The 22,928-nt window shown below is 37.3% G+C and overlaps 1 protein-coding gene across 5 annotated transcripts in view; it reads left to right on the top strand.

Moving 5' to 3' along the window:
* SLC25A21 (solute carrier family 25 member 21) overlaps positions 1-22,928 on the top strand; it is a 516,565-nt gene that overhangs the window by 369,820 nt on the left and 123,817 nt on the right. For all 5 annotated transcript variants that reach the window (XM_012469187.2, XM_012469203.2, XM_064365802.1 and 2 more), the window contains one exon: positions 6,449-6,532. In XM_012469187.2, coding sequence (XP_012324610.2) covers positions 6,449-6,532 — 84 coding nt within the window. The remainder of the gene's footprint in view (positions 1-6,448; positions 6,533-22,928) is intronic.

Raw genomic sequence — 22,928 nt, 5'->3', positions numbered from 1 at the left:
AAATTGCCAGTGAGGGGGGAAAAGTGGCACTTCGTGCTGGCATTGGTGGTAAGTGCTCTGCGTTTTCATCCTAAACAAAAACAAACCTTCTTATCTTTTTTTTTTTTTTTTGATAGCTGAAATTCCTATAAGAGAGGACACATTTTGATGGATGGCACTTTAAAGTAAAAGTCACAATAAGGATCAATGATGGATGTGAATGTGCTTCTAAAAGCAGAGCTGAATGGGAGAAGGCAGAAGAGAGCACAGGAACACTACTGAACTAGGAAGTGATCCAGGGATGATGCCAGAAATGCTCATTACCCACCTCACTGATTTGCTTAGGGATTGGTGGCAGTGCCAAATGGGTGGCTCAGAATGGCTTCCCACTGCCAGTCTCCATCCGTTCCCTCTCCCAAAGCACCCCAAATAATCATATGATCTAACTAAAAAGCAGAGTGTGTACTATGCAAATGTAACTTCAGGACAAATCTTATCATCTACCCCAGTCCAACCCTTTGCAATTCAGTTACTGCATATTCATATAAAGATAGGAATATATAAGTTTTGTTAGGTTGCTGCAAAAGTAATTGTGGTTTTGGACATTAAAAGATCGTATGTTAGGCACCATTAAAAGTAATGGCCAAAACCGTGTTTCCTTTTGCACCAAATATATAATATATAAGTTTATATTTATATATATATATATACACACACACACACACACACTATATATGTAAATATATAGTGTATAGTATACAAATATATTTCTACAGCCTCCACTCCACAGAATAGACTTATTCAATATTTGTTAAGAAGATGGTAGATGTAAAATTACTTTGGAAATAAAGGCACTACATAAATTTGAGATTTTAGAATTTTCAAACACCCTTGTCTAAAGACTTTTAGCAGCAAAGCCATTTTATTTCTTGCAGACATGTCTTTCTTTGGCCATATCTTCAGAGTACTCAGACAAGCAGAAGTGGTATATCTATGCTGAGACTGAGTCACAGACTAGTTTAAAATTGAATATCACTGAGCACACAACAAAGACAGTGTGAAATGCTGCAGTCGTGATTCTCAGCTAATTTAGAAAAAAAAAGTTTTAATTAATGCAAACATTTTTTTTCTTTAAAAAATATGCTTGTACATTTGTGTGTGAACATTGAGAAACCCTTCCTTACCCTGGTGGCTACCACAGTAACTTAGTATTTGTGGCTGGTGAATGGCAGGGCCTGTTTCCTCCCATTTGTTAAGTGAGTGCAGTCCTTTGCCTACAGGAACGGCGGCTCCTTTGCAATGTAGCCCAGAGTTTGAGCCATACTCCTTCCTCTTGTGTGTGATTCTGATCGAATGTTAGGCACAAAATATGTCCCAAGTGTTACTTCATTGTCCAGTCTGTCAGTGTGGCAGCAAGTTTCCATTCTAATAAAAGAAGTTACTTAGATGGATATTCCAGATGTATCTAAGCTGCTTTTATTAGGACAATGGAGAGATCCAACCCTTTCTTCTAAATGCAATCAAGAATGGTGTGGCTTTGCCTTTGTAATTTTACAAGGGGTTGTATTACGTAACTGGAAAATTGTCTCCCTGAGAATAGAGAGAATTTGTTAGCAGAAAATGCAGCTTGGAACATGCTGATGTAAAGCTTCAATCCAAGAGAGAAACCTTTTAAGTTGCTGAAATGTAGAGCAGAGGAAGAAGGAAATTGCTGTTTTACATGATTGACCAAAATGCACTATAATTACATCAACTTGAAACAGATTCCTGAGAAAAACTGATAACTCTGTGATCAGAATAAGTCACGTGTAGTGGAATGGAATACTGCAACCAAATACTGCAAGTACTTTCTCTGCAAAGTGTAGACATGATATATGTGAGATGCACGGTAGAAGAAACAATTGTCCTTAACTTATCCTGTATAATGGGGCCTCCCGCTGCTTTAGCATAGTTAAGAATGGAAGGGAAGCTTTACTGGGGCATTAGTAGTTACCATGCCTGCCCATCCTTTTGCATTGCTCATCCAACTCAGTTTATGGACTCTGCTCCTGTAATGTTATTTTGATGTTGCCACTCCTGGTTGTAATTAACTCAGCATCACTCATCAGTCAGCTCCTAAATGAAGCACTCCTCAAAGATTTCATGGACTTCCCTTCCTTGTTGCCTGTTCTAAAATCTGTGGGTAAAGTTTAATTGCAGATACGTAACCCAAAGATATTCTTTCTTTATTTCCCCCCTCCCTTCCAATGACTCTGCAAAGCACTATTTCCCACCTATAAATAGCTGATCATCCCCAATAAGAGTGGTGCTAGTTTCAATACAGTAAAACTCACTGGCTAGCATCTAATACTCTGAGACACTATTTCTAAACAGTAGTTTTTGTGTATGGTAATCATCTGTTTGCACATCTCCTTCACCTTACTGAAAGCTTCTACAAGGCAGGGCTTTGTCTTATTTCTTTGTAAGCCCCCAAATGGTAGAGTATATAATACACAGTTGTGTTCAAGAACTCTTATTAACTCAATGAATAATAGATTGGAAATAATTATCTCTTGGGTTATGAAAAGAGAAAGTGAAATTGCAACTAGTGAGTGAAATGTCTAGACTTGTGAAATCATCATACTCTGTATTCACGTTTGCACAAGCCGTCAGAAAACCCACCTGGAAATAACCTGGGAATGCAGACATCATAGGCAAAGCTGAGGTCTCTAACCCCTGCAGGGAAGGAAAGGGTAAGGTTGAATATCTAGGCATAGCACGTGCTTGCCTGGCCCATCTGCTGACTCATACACAGACCCATCTGGAACCCGGGCTACACAATGGTGCAGTGGCCATCCTGAGGTAGCTGGAGTGCCGAGGGGAGCAGCAGAAAAGGTCAAGTGCTTTATACTGGGCTTTGACTTTAGCTCCTACATACCTTCTACCAAACCACTTCAGGTCTCCATGCACCCTGAGCAACCAAGTGCATGCAGCAAGCAGAGTACTATAACATTTTCCCGAAGGAAACACAGGGTAATAGGCTGTGGTGTTCGCTTCCCCATTTAAAAGGACAGCTTTCCCTCACTGGCCATTGTTCTTGTCATCTCCCCACCTGGAATGCTTCCCCCTGGTTTACTCTCTAACTCCACAAGAGCCAGCTGAAATCCTTCTCTTTCCTGAAACCCTTCCTGACCCTCTGCAGAAAGCAATAATTGCTCCCCTTGTGAACACCTGGACAACCCAGTGCCGATGCTACTTCACATTCCGCATATTTCCTCTTATATAGTTATTTGTTTCTTATATTTCTTTCTTGTGCTTCTTGAGGTTGAAGGTAATACCCTGGGTTTTTGTAAAACCTGTAGCATCTTAAATCATATGGCACACATTAAGAAAATAATTGGTAATTTGGGAAAATGCATCTAGAAAGGAATTTGCTGAGATAAATGAACTTAATGAAAGCTTATTACAGATATTATGAGAGGCATCTATGCTTATATGATACTTTCATAATATATAAAACTATTTTGAATAATTTTTTAAAAGAACAGTTAGAGAAGAGTATTGGTTTTACAAACAAGATGTAAGGAAGGGTTTTATACTCAGCAATGAATATAGGCTACAAATATGCAAATACAGAAATGAATATTCTTATTTGAACTAGAACCAAAGTTATATTTTGGAAATTGCTCTGTATGTTTCAAAGTTATTTGTTGTCTAGGGTCAGTGGCTCATGCCTGTAATCCCAGCACTTTGAGTGACCGAGGCGGGAGGATTGCTTGAGCCCAGAAGTTCCAGACCAGCCTGGGCAAGAAGAGGAGACCCGCCTCTACAAGAAAATTGTAAAAAATTAGCCAGGCGTGTTGGTACATGCCTATAGTCCCAGCTCCAGAGGCTGAGGTGGGAAGATCCCTTGAGCTTGAGCCCAGGAGTTCAAAGATGCAATAAGCTGTGATTGCACCACTGCACTCCACCCTGGGAACAGAGCAAGACCCTGTCACCAAAAAAAAAAAAAAAAAAAAAGAGGAAAGAAAAGAAAAGAAAAAAAGGAGAATATGTTAAATGTGTAATTTTTAAAAATTAAGGAGAAAATGGACTACCCAACAAGCTTGCCCCTTTCATTATATTTCTGTTGTCTTTATTTATACTCCAGCATCATTTCTCACCCAAACTATTGTATCTCCTTCCTAATTGTTCTCCCTGCCTGCCATACCCCCATTCTAATCCATCCAGGCTGTCAATAGATATTCATTTAGAGATTTGTATTGCAAAGAACTCTGCTAGAAGGCTGAACTCCCACTTCTCTGAACAGTACTCTCCTGCACAAACACATGTAGCAACTTTCTACTTTACAAAACCAAATGTGATTCCAGCCTTGCTTTGCTTTTCAGTATTATCCCACACTCACTCTGGCCATATGCCCAACTGCTTCAGTCAAAGCAGTACATTCATTCTTCTGTCTGATATGTGTCAGTTTGCAGCATAATGCCCTGAGGCCTAGAATTATAAAATATATTATTCTTAGAAGTAGACGTTGTGTTCATATCATCAAGCCAATAATCTACAAAAAGCATTTTGAACTAAATAACATCGGAAGTGTTTTTGAAAAGTTCTTTTTAAAAACCAGGTAAAATTTTGGTGATAACCTGTGGAGGGAATTCCCTTCCACAGAAGGAAGAAGAGCCCTAACTTACAACAGGACCAATAAAGTAAAGCACAAGGAATAGGCAGGCTAAATAACCCAAAGAATAGAGAACATCTCAGGTATGGGAGACATGGGAGTACTTGTCATAAGCTTCTTTAAGACAAACTCCAGAACAAATACAAAACAAAAAGATAAGCCCTTGTACTGTAAACTTCCACATTTGGAGCACTAAGAGTTTGGAGATGCATGATCATATGCAAAAAGAAGAAAAAAGAATTTAACTTTCAAAAATGAGATGCATGTTTATTGAGCTCTGACTATATACAGGGCACTGTGCTTCTGTGAAGGTCGGGATAGCCTGAACTACCCAGAATGATCAACCTTGTTCTATCATAGAGTAGTGATAGTAAACTGTAGAGTAATACAACCTCAATATACAACCCCAACTCTTGCTTTAAGTGCAGACCCCTGCCTGCCAGAATGAATTCCAAATTTACTATCAGGATCAAAGTTAGGCCCTATTACCTACTCTGTATTTTCTTTTATTTCACTTTGAGTTCTGGGATACATGTGCAGAACGTACAGGTTTGTTACATAGGTATATATGTGCCATGGTGGTTTGCTGCACCTATCAACCCATCATCTAGGTTTTAGGCTACATATGCATTAGATATTTTTCCTAATGCTCTCCTGCCCCTTGCCCTCACAGCCCCCGATAGGCCCCAGTGTGTGATGCTTCCCCTCCTGTGTCCATGTGTTCTCATTGTTCAGCTCCCACTTGTGAGTGAGAACATGAGGTGTTTGGTTTTCTGTTCCTGTGTTAGTTTGCTGAGAATGATGGCTTCCAGCTTCATCCATGTCCCTGCAAAAGACAGGAACTCATTCTTTTTTATTGCTGCATAGTATTCCATGGTATATATGTATTACATTTTCTTTATCCAGTCTATCATTATGGGCATTTGGGTTGGTTCCAAGTCTTTGCTATTGTAAATAGTGCTGCAGTAAACATACATGTGCATGTATCTTTATAGTAGAATGATTTATAATTTTGGGGGTATATACCCCAGTAATGGGATTGCTGGGTCAAATGGTATTTCTAGTTGTAGATCCTTGAGGAATCACCACACTGTCTTCCACAATGGTTGAACTAATTTACACTCCTGCCAACAATGTAAAAGCCTTCCTATTTCTCTACATCCTCTCTAGCATCTGTTGTTTCCTGAGTTTTTAATAATTGCCATTCTAACTTGTGTGAAATGGTATCTCATTGTGGTTTTGATTTGCAGTTCTCTAATGACCAGTGATGATGAACTTTTCTCGTATGTTTGTTGGCCACATAAATGTCTCCTTTTGAGAAGTGTCTGTTCATATCCTGTGCCCACTTTTTGATGGGGTTGTTTGTTTTTTCTTGTAAACTTGATTACGTTTCTAGTGGATTCTGAACCTTTGTACTAAATTGTCATCAAGGAATTCTCATTAAGAAATAGCACTACTGGCTTATTTCATATGCATCTTCAGATTTCTGAATTCTACATTAAAACAATCCACGATATCTGTGTATACTTTTCACAAAAGAAAAAAGCATAAATGCCTCAGGGCAAATCTGCCTGGCTAAGAAATAGATGAAAAATTTTTTTATAGATTTTATTAAAGTACAGAGAAATATAATTTTAATGGCTATAAAAATAAGGTAAAGATTATATAAGGCTAATAAATGAATAAAATCCATACCAAAGCAGAATATTCTAGATTAATCTGAAAAGCTGAGCTTCTAAGACTTTGAAAAATGAGAAAAGCCATTTGACAAAATATTTAACTTGGATTTTTTTGGTTTGATTTTGCTTCTAGGTTTCAGATTCAGAGATGTGCAACTGATCCAAACAGTTATAGAAGCTTGGGAGAAAGTTTTCAAATGATTTTCCAAAGGGAAGGGTATGTATATTCTTCATATAGCCACATTTTAATGTGTTTTTACTTAATATGTCTTCTCATTTTGAATGGTTTATTTTCCTAGTCTTAATAGGGGCAAAATACTTAAAAGGGTACCTTTCTACTTTGTCATGTTTTTCCTAATAATGTGATTGAAAACTGAATATATATACACACACATACATATAATGGTAACTACCACAAGAAGATATTAATAACTAGTTTAATGACTAGAGGATAATTCTTAATTCATGCCACTAGGGCTTTTTAAAGTTTCTATAACTGGGGCTAACTAAACTCAACAGTTCTTTATTTTGGTACTAAAATATAATGTCCAAATTCATTCTCCATTCACACTCTAGTTTATGAACATGCAAATAAAACAGATCTGTATCAAAAACTAATGCATCAAGGCTGGGAGCAGTGGCTGACACCTGTAGTTCAAGCTATTTAGGAGGCTGAGGTGGGAGGATTACTTGAGCCCAAGAGGAGGAGGTTGCAGTGAGTTAGGATTGCGCCACTGCACTCCAGCCTGGGCAACAGCAAGACTATCTTTAAAAAAAAAATTGATATATCCAATTCATTATCTTATCTATTAAATGATCAGATAAATTAGAATATTTATTTACATAGGCTAAAATTATCTTCAATGTGTAGATTCAGTTAAAAACTGTATCCAATATAAGTTTTCAAATATTATATTTGCTTTTGGAAGCTGATTTTATAAGAAAACTGGTTGAAAATAATCTTTCAAAAATGTAACAATAATGATAACTAGTGTATATTTAGCTTCTATTATGTAGTAGGGATTTTCCTTACAACTTTATGATATAGGTTCTGTTGGGTTCCATTCCAGTTAAACAGATAGACAAACCAAAACTCAGAGAAGTTAGTAAGTTTCACATTTCAGGTGAGTGATGGAACTGGGATTCAAATCTAGGTCTGCTTGACGCCAAAGCTCATGCTCTTAACTGTATAGATCACTACTTCTCTTACCAGATTACACTATAAATACTATTCTGCCAATTATTTATTTCAGTTAAACTTATATTATGGATATCTTTCCATGCCAATATATTCTCTTTAACAACATAGTAATTTATTTACCTATATGCTGCAATTTATGAAATTAAACTCTATGGTAGACCTGTAGGTTGTTTCCAAATTCTTGCTATTACAAACAATAGTGCAATAAATATTGTTATACTATCTTTGCACATTTGTGTGTTTATATATTTATATTTTTTAATATATAGTATATATTGATATATTTGTATATTATATATTTTCATAACTTTTTTGTTTTTATAGTTTTAATATATTAATTCAATAAAGTACATTGCTAGCTATGGACTTACAGGATCAAATGATTATGCAAGTTTTATATGAGAGATGTTGAAAAATTACCTTCCAAAAAGTATGTCCTGATTTTATGGTCTCAAACTCCTAATCTCAAGTGATCTACCCACCTCAGCCTCCCAAAGTGCTGGGATTACCAGGCATGAGCCACCACGCCCAGCCAATGTTGCCTTTTTCACATAGTAAACTTCTACATATTCACCCTCTCATTTTCCATTTTGATTGTCCATTTCTTATTCTGTCTTATTCATTCATCTATCTCTAGCTATACCAGTGTCATACTGTTTTAATTATTTTATCTTCAGAATATTTGGTAAATATATAAAAATATACTTCATGGTATGAAGTTCAAACTTCTTGTCATGGTGTGCAGAGCTTTCCTCGTATGGTCCTTCTTCATACTCAGATCTGCTCTAGGAATAGCAGATGGTTTGCAGCCTGGACTCTCACATTCTCAGGGCTTTTTCATGCTTTTCCCTATTCCTGGAGGACCCTATCCCCAACCCTCCCCTAGAAACTATGCTTCTTCATTTAAAAATGACTTCGTGTTTTACCCTCCCTGACTCTCTTTTCTATATCATATGCTGAATTATTTTCCCACTCTTTTCTTTCTCTACAAATGCTATATAAAATATAGCATGCACTATCCTGTTTATGAAGCTCATTTTCTATCTATCTCCCCTTTCCCACCAAAGAATGTATTTCCTAAGGATCATGTCCCAATTAGCTCTGTATTCCTTATACTTGTGTTTGGCACTGCGTAGAGACACTCAGTAAGTACGCTAAACAAATGAACAAAAGTCATCACACCAACATCATAATGATGCAAAATGAAACAGAGACAATAATTCTTCTATAGACTACCCTCTCTGAAGTTATGATAATGATCTTGATGTTTCATTAAATATTTTGAGGTCACCTAGTGACAAAAGTCAACAAGTTCTTCCAGCTATTACTCTGGTAATGTAGTACTTAAATGCCCTACATTGATAATATAAACCTTTATATAATGACAAGAAAGTTAAGGAAATCATAGTGTATTATGTAGCCAATGAAAGTATCCTTTTCCTGTACAACAGTAATGTCAACATTACTGAGATCTGTGAGCTGTAACAGATATCTCTGAATTGGATATGGCAGTTCCTTAGCCAAGCTCTTCAATTCGTGTGTGTTTTAGGAAGAATTTGATGTCTCTGCTTCTGCTTTGATATCAAATAATATAACAAACATACAGTATGTGTGGTCTCTGCATAGTAAAATTGGCCTTTTTTTATACTGTATGTATAATTGCTTCTAGAGCAAATTGACATTCTTCCTGTGATGCCTTTAGATCTGGACATGTTGTTAGCCAAAAGCCAGAGCGCTGTAGTCTTAGAGATGGAAATATTTGTAAAAATATGAAATAAAAAGCTCCCTGATATTTTTTATACAGAGGAAGAGCATTTCATAGCCTTGGGTTAAACGAAAGAAAAAAACAAAACAAAAAAGAAACAAAAGAGAAAAAAAAGAAAAAAGCCTTTTAACACATGTTGTGTTAATTTTTTTCCCCCTAGACAAATAAATTCCTTTTGACTTTCTTATTAAGTTTTTACAGTTGCTCGTTTTCAAGATGTTGTCTTTTTCACTCAGGTGCATAGAGGCCAGTTTGGTCTGTGGCCTGCAGGGAGGATAGCACTAGTCAATTTTGACTATTGACATATTAGGAGAATTCACCTCTCCTGGATTTTCCTATTTCCTCCAAGTTAAAGGTTTTGAGAGCTTGTCATTTACTGTCATTTAAAAACATTAAAGTCTGTTAATACACTTAAAATCTGCACAGATCTCCCATTTCCCCAGTGTAAGAAAATGAGATGGTTATCTCCACCATTCTTAGAGATGTAATTCCTCACCTCTCTAATCAAAATTCACTTGCTTTCAAGACACAATAGCTCAGCCCCATGAATCCAAATCTCTTCACTGTTTCTAACATTGTTTTTCTTCTTAAAAAGCATAGATACCTTGTACTTTTTTATTAAAACTTGTTTTAATAAAAAGCATGTCTTATGAAACACAGCTTTACAAAAGTCAAGTTAAAGCTTACAAAGAGAGGCATTCCAAATTCCAAGTAAGGATTTCCATTATATGGAATCCTCATACTTAGCTAATTTTTACCAAATAGGCTGTTTCTCTAACACAGAAGAGAGAACTCATAGAAAATGAAGGCATTAAAGAAATATTACTGTTGAGAGTACCTTCATCATCACTACAATTTTTCATCTGTCTCTGGTTGACAGAAATAAACTAACTAATAGGGCCATCTACTATAACAAAGTGAGCCCAGAAGACATAAAGATACAGCCTAGTTAATTAGCTGCCTTTAAAACCAACAGGGTTCATTTTGTAAACTCACCAGGCAAACAGTGGCTGGTATCTCTATTTACCATGTGTCCATGCATCACACCTCACCTCCCTTTACCTAGGAGCATCTTATGAAAGTCTGCCTAGTCTCTTTTGTACTTGTCGTTCCTTTAAAAAGAGTGATTGAAATGTTCACAGATGGGTGAGGGGTCTATACATTATGTCAATGTAAACCCAGGACAGTCTCCCCATCCCTACTCCCACTCTGCCTCCTCTGAAAGTGCTCAAATGGCCATTCTTCCTGAAATTAGGCAAAACAGGAGTTAAACAGAACTCAAGATATTCTGGTGATCTTGAATCAGAAAGAGATTCTGATTCAAGGTAGAAAAAGGCATAAAACTGATATTTATTTTCTTCAGCGTAACATGAACTATGCTATGACATTTTTTTCATATGTTTTTCTCAGCACAGCACTGTTAACACTTACCCAAAGCCACGCAGGTATAACCGTGGTTTTTCCATAGACTGTATGTGATCTTGCACTGAAGATCAAATTTTGTTATTTATTGGCTGGAAAGAAGACAATATGGAAATAAAGGCTATAAATGGCTAATTTTTAAATGGCTATTCTGAAGTCTTTGATATTCCTAGCCTCAAATCACACAGCAACTTAAAGCAGCTTTGTCTCTTTCTTCAAGTGATGTACAAAAGCTCTGAGACCAGTATATGTGCAGTCAAGCAAATCTTGGTGCTTCTGAGGCAACACTACAAAGCTCTGGCAACTCAAAACTCAATCTAATCATTGCCCCATCCTTTGTAATTAGCTCTGTATTTCAGATAAGTTCATGGTTTTCAGTCCGTCGATTTTCATCCTGTTTGTTGCTTAGTTCTCTTATGTAAAAAATTCTTGGGCATTGGTTTGCTCAAAGCAAATAACTAGGAAACAACTAGGTCAGATTAAGCTTAGCTTCAAATGAGAAACATGTTGATTGCTGGTGCCTTCAGAAATATGGTATTCTTCAGAAAGTATTGCTATAGAAAATATGTGGTTGCATTTGGGGGGCATTCGAACTGTGTTTTGTTTCATGACTTGTTTTCTGTAACCACTGATGCTGCCCTAAGTATCATCTTACAATCAGACCACTTGGTGATTATAATATTTTCTAGTTAAATGACATTTAAGGCTTCGTTTTATGAGCTTGAGCATAATTGGCTAATTTGGTAAACTCCAGATGTGTGAGATAATGTGCCACTCATTTAAGTGCCTTTCAGAGGGCACAAATGGCACAGCCCCAGGAGGTATAATCACTCCCTCTTGTTTTCATTAAGAAGGGGAATGAGTGGCTTGTGACACAGACAAAGGAAGTGGGATGCCTACAGCTCTACAACTTAGTAAGATTTGGACATTTTCTTTTTATCAATGGACTCACTCCAAGGTCTTTGGCTCAATTCAGTGTCTTAGTGGGTCTACTTTTCAAAAAGTGGTTTACCTAATCTAATATGGCTGGCTGGTTTTAAAGCCATGAAAATAGGCTGTCTGAAAATAGAAAGACATGTCCCTGTAGAAAACCCCCTGAGAAAAATAGTCTCTGGAAATTGTCCCTCACCCTTATGTGGAAGTGAGGGGGAGTGTTGGTTTGAAGAGACAACAGAAGACTCTTCCCACGCCTGGAATGTAATTATTTGACCAATCAGCATCCTCCTCCTAAACTTTCAACTTATGAAATTCCAACTACATGAAGCCCAGTAGTTGCTGCTGCTTTTTCTCTCTCCTCTCAACTCTCCTACACCATCTAACAGAAACCAACTCATCCACCCAGCATTGCCAAGTTGGAATGTGGAAGATGGTTCTGGCATCACTGTTTCCTGATCCTGGGGCTCGTTGCCGTTATCAGACTTTACATTCAGTGTAGTTCACATCCAGCTGAGTCTTCACTCAGATGAGGTCTATATCTTAGACCCCTTAGCAGATATCTGCCATGTGGAGTTATTTTGTGTCGATTATTGGGTGTTGATTGAGTTTGTAAGTCTGGTTTGCCCAAGTGAGTTCCTTTTATGGTAGGTACCAAATGTGCACTGTGACTTTTGCGATGAGTTCCGTGAGTGGTACCTTGACTGCCTTCACTCCCCTTCTTTTTGTTTTGGCAAAGAGCCCTTCCTGGTACCCACTGGGCCTCCTTTGAGTGCTCCCTTGTTTTTATGTGGTGATGACAAGGAAAGCAGAGAGTCCCAGCTGGTCTTGCTCCCACATTGCCAGAGTTCAACCATGGCCTGCTTGGGATTTTTAGTGATGCTACAGCAAGTTTCCTCTTTAGCTAGAAAAAAAAGGGGTGGGTGGGGGGACAAGAAATAAATAATAGAATAGGTTAGAATTTGGAGAATAAACGATAGCAAATTTATCTGGCATGACTTAACAAGTGATGGACCTGCATCTAGAAGACGGCTTCCATAGGGTGAAGACATTTTCTTCTTCCAAGTCTTCTCCTGATTTGGAAAGAAAATGTGAGAAGAGATTATCTTAATTCAGGCGTGGACATATTACTATTACTCTCAAAGGATCTGTGTTCCTTTTAAAAATGGTTTGTTAACTTTAGTATGTCATATTCATACATTTTTAATTGATTTTTTAAATTGACATAATTGTACAGATTGTTGGGGTATATAGTGATACTTCAATACATGTAATGTATAGTGATGAAATCAAAGTAATTAACAGATCCATCACCTCAAACATTTATTGTATTAGAAACATTAAAAATCTCTCCTAGCTATCTGAAAGTATATATTATTGTTAGCTATAGTCATCCTATGGTGCTATAGAGCACTAGAATTTATTCATCCTACCTAGCTGTAATTTTGTGTCCATAAACACACCTTTTCTTTTTTAAGACTGAGTCTTGCTCTGTCACTTAAGGCTGGAGTGCAGTGGCACAATCTCGGCTCAGTGCAACCTCCGTCCCACTCCCCGCCCCACCACCACCCAGGTTCAGGCAATTCTCCTGCCTCAGCCTTTCGAGAAGTTGGCATTACAGGTGCCCACCACCATGCCTGACTAATTTTTTATATTTTTAGTAGAGACAGGATTTCACCATGTTGGCCAGGCTGGTGGTCTCAAACTCCTGACCTCAACCTCCCAAAGTGCTGGAATTATAGGTGTGAGCCATCATGCCCAGCCCTTTCACCCACCTCTAACTATCCTCCCCTTCTCACTACATTTTCCAGCCTCTAGTAACCTTTATTCTACTCTCTGCTTCTATGAGATCAACTTTTTTAGTTTCCACATATGAATATTCGTAATTTTTTAGTCACCAAATATATGTAATCTCTCTTTACAGAAAGGTTATGCTATGTAGTTAAGAACTTTAAATTTAGATTATTTAGCACTTCAAGGTTGAGAAGTAAAGGATAAAGGATAAGGAGAAAGAATACCAAAGAAGAACAGGTGGTGACTTATTTCAATATCTTTAAAAACACCAGGCAGTTGGGTCATGGATACATTATTTGGCATTTCTATTTTACCAGATTATTCCGTACCACTGCTAAGCCACATGGTTGCTGGCTGAAGCTGTACTGGGTTGTAAAGTAACAGTTCCTCCCCAGTCTTCACAATCAGAGAGCAGATGATGAATTTGCAAAGTGCTCAGAGGGCGGCATCCCAGGGCTTAGATGGGCCAGAGTTCTGTTTCCTTTTCTAAATCAGAGGCCTTTTGTTCTGCCACAGAGTGACCTTTAAAACGGTTTCAGCTCCTAGATTTCCCTGCTGTCATCACCACAGACTGCTAGCTGACAGTCACACTCCGACTCCCCCAGCCTCTCTCTCACAACGCTTTCTGACTTACTGACTGGTCTTTGGCAAGGATTTAACTGTTGCCAAAGAGTAAGTGAAAACGTTTGCAGTGATGTCAGCCCGTCAGCAAGGCCTGATTAAGAGACCAAACACAGTCTCCCTCAGCACATGGTGCTGACAAGAAGGCAAGGAGTACCAGTTGTTTGGGTGGAAATAGTTGTCTTCTAGGAAGGTTGGTTCTCAGTTCAGAGCCTGAGCAGATATTCCCCATGTTTGTGGAGTGTTAATGAAGGTGGTGGGGAAGGGTGGGATTCCATAGCCAATGGAGGATATCCCATTGAAAATTTTTTTAGGCCTTACTTTTAATTTATTCTGGCTTCCTAATGGGCTAGAAGTGCAGTCACCTTAAGGGGAAAATGTGGCTTTACCAAAACCAAAATCCTTTTTCTAGTGGTTGTTAAAACTGAACATTTTCAAATGAGGTAGAAAAAGAGAACTTCCTAAAAGCACTCTTCTATCTGTGCCTGATTATCTTATTGTAGAAAATAACTTAGGCATGATTTGACATAGACAAGGTTAAAGGAGTTAATAATTTATTTTCATCAGTGACTTCACACATTTTTTGGCTGGTTTCATGATTTTAGCTTTGCCTTTCCTGCAGGTCTTCCAGGTGGTTTGGAATTAGAAGAAGGGAGGAGGTTCTGACTATCATTATAATGGTCGTTAGATTCAAAACCACTGTTACCATTTGGCCCTTTATTGTTTGTGAAATGTGTCCATGTATATGACCTCCTTGATACTCATAAGAGCCCTGGCAGGTAGGAAGATGAAGAGTACAATTCTACTTTTCTGGTCAAGAAACAAATAAGAGTTGTTAAGGGAGTTGCCCAACATTCCACAGCTGTATCTGTTGGGCCCCAGATTCATCCAGTGTCTTCTGCATCCTCTATCATGCTGCCTATTCTGTCAATAAGATAAGAGTGGTACTAGCAATCACAGAAGCAGCACCTCACATTTATAGTGTTCCCTCTTTGGGTTCAAAGCCTTGTCACATATCTCATCTCAGTTGACTGAATTTAATCTAGGGAGGTAGGAAAGGGATGGTATGACTGCTGACAACATTTCTGGTCTATGTACAAGAAAACTTCAGCAGAAAGGGGTTTAGTGGGATTCCCAGAAAAATTAATCTTGATATCAACACTCAAGAATGCAGAGATTTAGTTCCTTTTTTTAAAACAAAAAAAAAGGTCTCAGGCAAGTGAAATTAGACTACACATGTCTTCTGATGTGTGGCACCTTCATCCTATGAGACCAAGGTTTGGACCTGTGGTCCTTAGGACAGAACCATCTCCAAAGGGCAGTTATCAGATGCAGTTTGAGGTTAAGATTCACTGAGTAAACTTAACTCAGTTATTTCACCTGTTGGTGTCTTGGCCTAACTCAAATTAAATTGAGTAATAACCAAGAAAACCTCATGAAACATGAAATAAGGCATTTAACCAAAGTTCCTCGGATGAATTGCCACATGGGAGTGAAGAATCACCATATGATTACAATGTATGTTGAAATATATAGTCACCAAATCCTAGAGAAATGCCAGCCATATACAGTGGCTTTGTTATCCTGCTGACAAACAGTGTGTTTGTCACTCTCCTTGTGTAGCCACGGATAACTCAGAGGAAAACAAGGTACCAAAAAATCTAACATAGTCATAGTCTCAGTGATGACAAAAAATGAGATAAAGTGTTAGATAAGTTTTGGAAACGCTTAAATGAAGGGTAAGAGTTTATTGTTAGATGTATTACTTTTTAAATTTTTTTTTTACATAAAACCTCTCCTATATTAGAAGAATCAGGAGCAAAAGGAGAATTACCATTTTATATTCTATACACTTTCAGTGAACAGGTCAACATACATTTTGAAATTCAAATAATAAAATTTCCAGAGATTGACATTATTTGTAAAGGAACCAAAATTAAAAGAATGTTGCAATATAAGTCATTAAGCAATAAGACATATTGATAACTAGATATCTGGCTTCATGTGTAAAATAAAATATGTATTACATTTCAAAAATGTTTCTTAACCACCTGTTCACTCCTTAACCCCATGAACTGGCTCTGTCTACAACCTTGTTTTCAAACTGTTCTCCCAGAACCTACCACAGACCTTCTATCTTTTTCCATAGAATTTGAGATACTGACAAGTGTAAGATAAGATATTATTTCATTAGAGAGAAAAACGCTAATAATTAAACTCCTTATAGTGATTTGACAATGGATGTGGGTGATGAGTAAGAAGAAGTTTCAATGACTTTCTAGTGTTTGGCATTCCAGAGGCACCTAGCTAAGCAATGCCCAGGTTCCTGACCCACAGATATTATGTGATGATAAAATTTTGCCACTAAGTGTTGGAAAAATTTTTACACTCTGGTTTGGATCTTTCAGGCTTTATCTTACCCAATATCATTACATGCCGTTTATGTTCCAGCCCTTCTAGAACAATTATAACTCCTGAAACAATTTTTCTGTGCATGTTTCTCATGCATATTCATTAGCCAAGAATGCCCTTTCCCTTTTATCCACCTGTGGAAATTCCAGTCATCCAAAGATGCCCAACTTATATGATGTTTTCACTTTGATACCTTATTTCATCATCCAAAAGGGAAATAATTTCCTTCTTCTGTTCTCTTATAGCACTTTGTTCCTCTATGACAACACTTATCTTGGGGATCAAAGAGACCTGAATTAGAATTCTACTTGGAAATTTTGGGACCTTGGACAAATTACTTAACCTCATTGTACTTCAGTTTTCTCATTTGTAATATGGAAACAATAACCATACTTACTTTATTGTTTTGCTAGCACTCAGTATTACTATTTGGCTTATAAATATAATGATTTTTAGCAAGTTTTATTTTTAGGACCTTATATTGTAGCCAATTACTTTTGACTATTCACAGTTATGTAAATATGTAGAACTCTGATGAAATAATATTTGGGGCTCCTACAGTGTATCACATAATTCTTTGTTTGTAATCATATATAATCATCACCCAATTTGTGTTTGCTTAATTTAATTGAATAATTACTAGTTTCATATGCTTAGCTACTCTGGATGTATTAATATAGAAATATGTACAGTCAAATCAAAACAAATAGCAAGAAAATTTATGACACCCATGGTATCATTAAGACCAAGATTTTAAACATGATAGTTTGTCTATAACCCCAGAAAAGTAACATTTTTATAACAATCTCAGGAATACAGTAGAATAATTTTCATGGCCATGCAGGTGTCTGAAGGCGAGGCATTAGATTTTGGCATGTAGTTTTTAGATTCGGGCATTTGGCTGCTGGCAAATGATGCTGAATGGCACTGGGAGGGTCTAATTAGGGAAACTGAAGGCTGATGAAGAACAAAGTGAAATGCAAACTGTCTGCTTCCATTGCTTTGAATATGTTCTGTCTTCACTATTGTTCTCCTTAAAACATTTCCTGCCTGGAGTTTAATAAGCAGAGGGACCAAAACTATGCGTAAAACCAAAATATTCAAGTCAATTAAAAAAATTAAAAAAGTAAAAGCAAAAGAACATTTAAAGTTAAATAAGAGGCAGGTTGAGTTAGGATTTTGAAAGACGAGATTATGGAGACTCTTGGTTCCAGACACCACAGGGTAGCTTGCATCAGAAGAACCCTTCTGCTGAAAGTAACAGTAAACAATAGACAAAATACACAAAACTACTGTTTGATGGCATTGGAGAGCTACTGAAGCAGGCAGAACTGATAAGAGGCTACGAGACCTGAGGGAAGGAAGCCTAGAGAAGTAAGTTCTACATTCACCCAGGCTTTTTACCCAAAGGCTTTGCTAAGTCTTATGGGAAGTGTTAGGGGAAGGGGTCAAAGTCAGGTCTGAGCTGAGGAGGGGGTTCTAGGTTGGTGTTGAGGGATGTCAAATGGCTAAGACCTGAGGAGTAAAGATCCTGGAGAAGAGGGAAACTGCTGAGAAGTGAGTCCAAAGATCTATGTGCAATTTCCCCTTTGAGGCATTTGCCAACTCCTGACCGCATGTGAGCAGGAGGAAACTCCAAGAAACCAAGGGAGAAAAACTCTAGCAGTTGGGAAACTATAGAGATGAGCAGAGACTTCAACAGCCCCTTGATGCTGAGGAGGCAAGCATTGGAGTTCAAGTCCAGTGAGGTGGAAGGGCTTTGTAAGCACCCCAGGTCTTCAGGTGAGGCCCAGAATGTCCACTCCCAAGAGTAAGAGCTCTCCCTTAGGAATAGGGGCAAAGCATAAATACACTGTCCCTAACTAAGCCTAAAATACACCCTCAGAAAAATGAAGGTGATTTTCTGTATTCTGTCTCCTTGCTGAGAAAAAATGTATCCCACTTCAGAGGAAAATACCATCATCCAGGGGCTTTTCAGTTTTTTTTTTTTTTTTTTTTTTTTTTTTGAGACGGGGTTTCGCTCATTACCCAGGCTGGAGTGCAATGGCGCGATCTCGGCTCACCGCAACCTCCGCCTCCCGGGTTCAGGCAATTCTCCTGCCTCAGCCTCCTGAGTAGCTGGGATTGCAGGCACGCACCACTGTGCCCAGCTAATTTTTTGTATTTTTAGTAGAGATGGGGTTTCACCATGTTGACCAGGATGGTCTCGATCTCTTGACCTCGTGATCCACCCGCCTCGGCCTCCCAAAGTGCTGGGATTACAGGCTTGAGCCACCGCGCCCGGCGGCTTTTCAGTTTTTATGCACAATGTCCTCTAGTCAATAAAAAATTACAGGGTCTTAGGATAAAAAAGACCAACTAACTAAATATCAAGAGAAACAGAGACAATAAGTCATTCAAATTTTGGAATCATCAGACTGGGACTTTAAATTTTTTTTAATTTTTACTTTGGTAAAATACACATAACATAAAATTTACCTTTTTAAGCATTTTTTAAGCATATGGTTCAGTGGCACTAAGTAAAGTCAATGTTGTGCAACCATCAACACTACTCATCTTCAGAACTTTTCATCTTCTCAAACAAAATCTATACCCTTAATAATTCCCCATTTCTCCCTCCCCACAACCCCTGATAACCTCCATTCTACTTTCAGTCTCCATGAGTTTGACTACTCTAGGTATCTCATAAGTGGAATCATACAATATTTGTTCTTTTGTGACTGACTGGCTTATTTCATTTAACATAATGTGTCTTCACATTATGTTAAATGTGTCTTCAAGTTTCATCCATGTTGTAGCATGCATCATCATTTTCTTCCTTTTTAAGGCTGAATAATATCCCATTGTATGTATGCACCACATTTTGTTTATCGGTTCATATCCAGGTATCAGTGGACACTTTGCCTTCACCTTTTGGCTATTGGGGTAATGCTGCTATGAACACTGGTGTACAAATATATGTTGTAGTCTCTCTTTCCGTTCTTTTGTGTATGCACCCAGAAGTAAGATTGCTAGAGCATATGATAATTCTAAGTTTAACAGAGAATGACTTTTTTAAAAAGCTATAAAAATTATGTTCAAGAAAGTAGAAGATGGAAAATTTCACCAGAGATTTGAAATCTCAAAAAAAAAAATTTAAAAAAGATTCAAATGGAAATCCTGAAAATATCAGATTGGTGCAAAAGTAATAGCAGTTTTTGCCATTAAAAGTCTGACTTTTAATGTTTTATCCTTCTACAGTTCACTGGTAAGTACTCAATATTGTACTTAGTTGATCCAGTTATTTGAGGAATAATAATAATACAACATATATTTTTGGTTAGAGAAATAAAATTTTAAAAAATTCATTTTAAGCAACTAAAACAATAACTCACCAAGTGCTGAGTGCTTTGCTAAGTGCTCTAACTGATTTAGGCCTCGCAACAATCCTAAAGGGAAGAACTTCAATTCTTCCTATTTTATTGATGAGTCAGCCAACATCAAAATGTTTGTGTAACTTGTCCAATTTCTCATAGGTTGTAGGAATTTAAACCCAGGTAACCTGGGTCCAGATCCTAACCTCTATTTTAAGAGGTAAACTTTAAACTATATATATATAATATAGGTGGCTACTTTTTGGCTTTAGAAAATAAATGGAAAACTGAGAAACCAAATTGCTTTAGTGACATCTGTTAGGGCACTAAACTCTTCTTATAATGTAACCTTTACATTTTTTCAAATGTTTCTTGAGGATGCTGGGGAACTGCTTAATATACTTTGGCATGGGCTCAGTTACGAATGTTTGACATCCAAGAAACACCACCATGGTGAATAGAATGTTCCATCTTTCTCCTTAAACTCCAAATTGCTCAGGGCCAGAGGATACAAACCATGGGTTTAAGTTTGACACCCTCAATTTCCTTCTTTCGTGTTTGTGGATCTCATTCTCAGGATGCTGCTGGCATTTTATCTCTTCTACATCCTTGTCTTCTCTGCCCCATCATCTATCTTAAATGTTTAATCTTTTTGCTACGCCTCCTCAGAGTATGATGGCTTTTGATGGCACATCTCTTCTCCAGTGATGGGGCATTCCTGGGGAAATCCATTTTCTTTCAGGCTTGGCAGGGAAGATCACACATTTGTTGTATAGAACAAAGGGAGTATTCATTCAGACCTGACGATTCCCAATATATTTGCCTTTAGCTCTCTTGTCCTCAAACTCTTTATTCACCCAGGGTACATTTCTAAGTGCCTCATATCCTATTTTGATCTCATTTGTTTGATCAATTTCTCCTTCTTTCTCTCTCTTTCTCTCTCACACACTCTCTCTCTCTTGCTCTCACTCTCTCTCTCTCTCGCTCTCTCCCTCTCCCTATTAGAAGAAAAGGAGCTGCTTATTTCAGACAGGGAATTAAAGTGAACAGCTCCTTTTGTAATTCTAGACAATTCCATTATTAAATATTTCTTAATTTCTCTGGTGTAAGACACAGTTCCCTGAAGTTTACAAAGTGTTTTGATATAGGAGAAGATGAAAGGCAAACAACATTATTCCAGCTAAAAACAGATAACTGCATCTTTTCCATATTGGTGTTATTTTCTTTACCAGCCTTACAAGAATACTTATGACCCAGCAAGCAAATGGTATTTAGTGACTGCCCATGTGTACACAGTCCTCTGTTAGGCAGCATACCAGGTATATAAAGGAAGACCCAGCTCTGGCCTTCTAAATACTTAATTCTGCAATGAAATGACTAGGAGCAAAAAAGAGTGTTTCAGTCACATGATTCTATTAGCCTTTGTGGAAAAATCCTTCTGAAAGCAACTGCAAAAATATTAGAAATTTGACCAGTTGGAAAATACATTTGCATTTTCAATACCTACCAATTTCTTCATACTTCTTATATAACCATTCTCAATTACAGGGAAAAAAACCACCAAAACTATGAAGGGACTTTCCAGACAGAAGTAAACTGTCCCCATCGGAAATAAAATCTTCAAAGTGTCCCTTTCATTGAACTTGTTTTTCTTTCTAGGACAAATGGATACATCAGACATAAAATTTAACAGAGACACTAAAGTAAAGGTCTGGTTTACCTGAATAGGAGAGGTTACAGCATTCCACTAAGAGGACACCAAGGCGCTAACAACACACTGACTAGTTTCTATCACGTTATATTGAACTTCTAATCACCATCAACTATATGAACTGTCATTTATTTAGAATTTCAACAGTCTGCAGTTAAACTTGGCTGTGTGATTCTATTTTACATTTCTTTTTCTGTGTGTTTGTTTGAATTTAAGAGCCAGTATACATATTGACAATTCTTTGACAGCAAAGGTAAAACCACCAGGAGTGTATCTGTTTATTGAGGACTGACAGCTTTATAGCTAACATAAAAATAATCTAATGTTTATTGGGGCAAATGTTTGGACTGAGGATTAAGTGAAACTACTGAATAGAGAAAACCTTTTCATCCTATTCAGGCTTTTCAAATAAGGTTTGGGATCAACTATATAAAAACTTTTTGTGTTGATTTCTTTAATGCTCTTCCCTTAATTTGTCCCACTACTCACTCTCTTCCACTTTGCTACCCCAAATTAGGTTTTACAACAAGGGTTTTGAAGTAAGTAAAACCTTAAAAAGGAAGATGCTACTGTTCAGAGATTCATTGCTATAGAATTTACATGGGCCATGTGAAATTTCTAGATAACAGCAAAGCAAAATCTAAACCACACTGCTTGTAATATAAACTGTCTTTTCCTGCTGTTTCATATAGCTTACATGTAAGAAGAGCCCTTGAATTTTTATGTTTTTTTTTGTTTGTTTTCTTGCTTTGTAAACAATTCATTATTAGAGGTGAGAAGTAGAACTTATTTTAAATTCTTCTGAATCTGGTTTTAAGGAGTCTTAAGGAGGCTTCTTTTTTTTCTCTCGTGCCTTCAGCCACGTATCAACAGTGTTAGATTGTTGTCTTTATTTTGAATGTCATATTTGAAAGCTCTTTAAAAATGTGATCTATGAATGGAAAATTACTGGTTAAAAAAGAGTTAATCCAACTATGAGATTTAAAATAACTAATCAAAATATTGTTAGATTAACAATGCTTGACTTTAATATTTTAAAATTTGATGTTAGTTGTAATTACCACTAATATTTCTTTTCCTAACATCTTCCCTCCAATGAATGAAGAATTTTATACTCATCTAACACATCTTAGCAAGGTTTAGATCAGCTATTGCTACTTCTCCCTTTCCCACACTCCTACACCTTAACCTAGCTCCTGATCCTATTTTCACTGAGTGAAATAGATGGGAGGAAAAAAATTAAGCAGCTTGTTAAAGGTCACCAAAGAGTGGTTGCAGAGCTAGAAATAGAAACCAGGCTTACTGGCTAAGTCCAGCGCCCTGAGGCAGTTAAGTGATGTGCATTAGCTCTTTCCTTTTGAAAAGACTGTCTGTCTCCCCACAAAGCTGATGTGTGAAGAT

This window comes from Aotus nancymaae, unplaced genomic scaffold, assembly GCF_030222135.1.
Source record: "Aotus nancymaae isolate 86718 unplaced genomic scaffold, 86718_ANA_hifiasm-v0.15.2.pri h1tg000062l, whole genome shotgun sequence".
Lineage (NCBI taxonomy): Eukaryota > Metazoa > Chordata > Mammalia > Primates > Aotidae > Aotus > Aotus nancymaae.
This window is presented reverse-complemented; position numbering and strand designations above follow the sequence as displayed.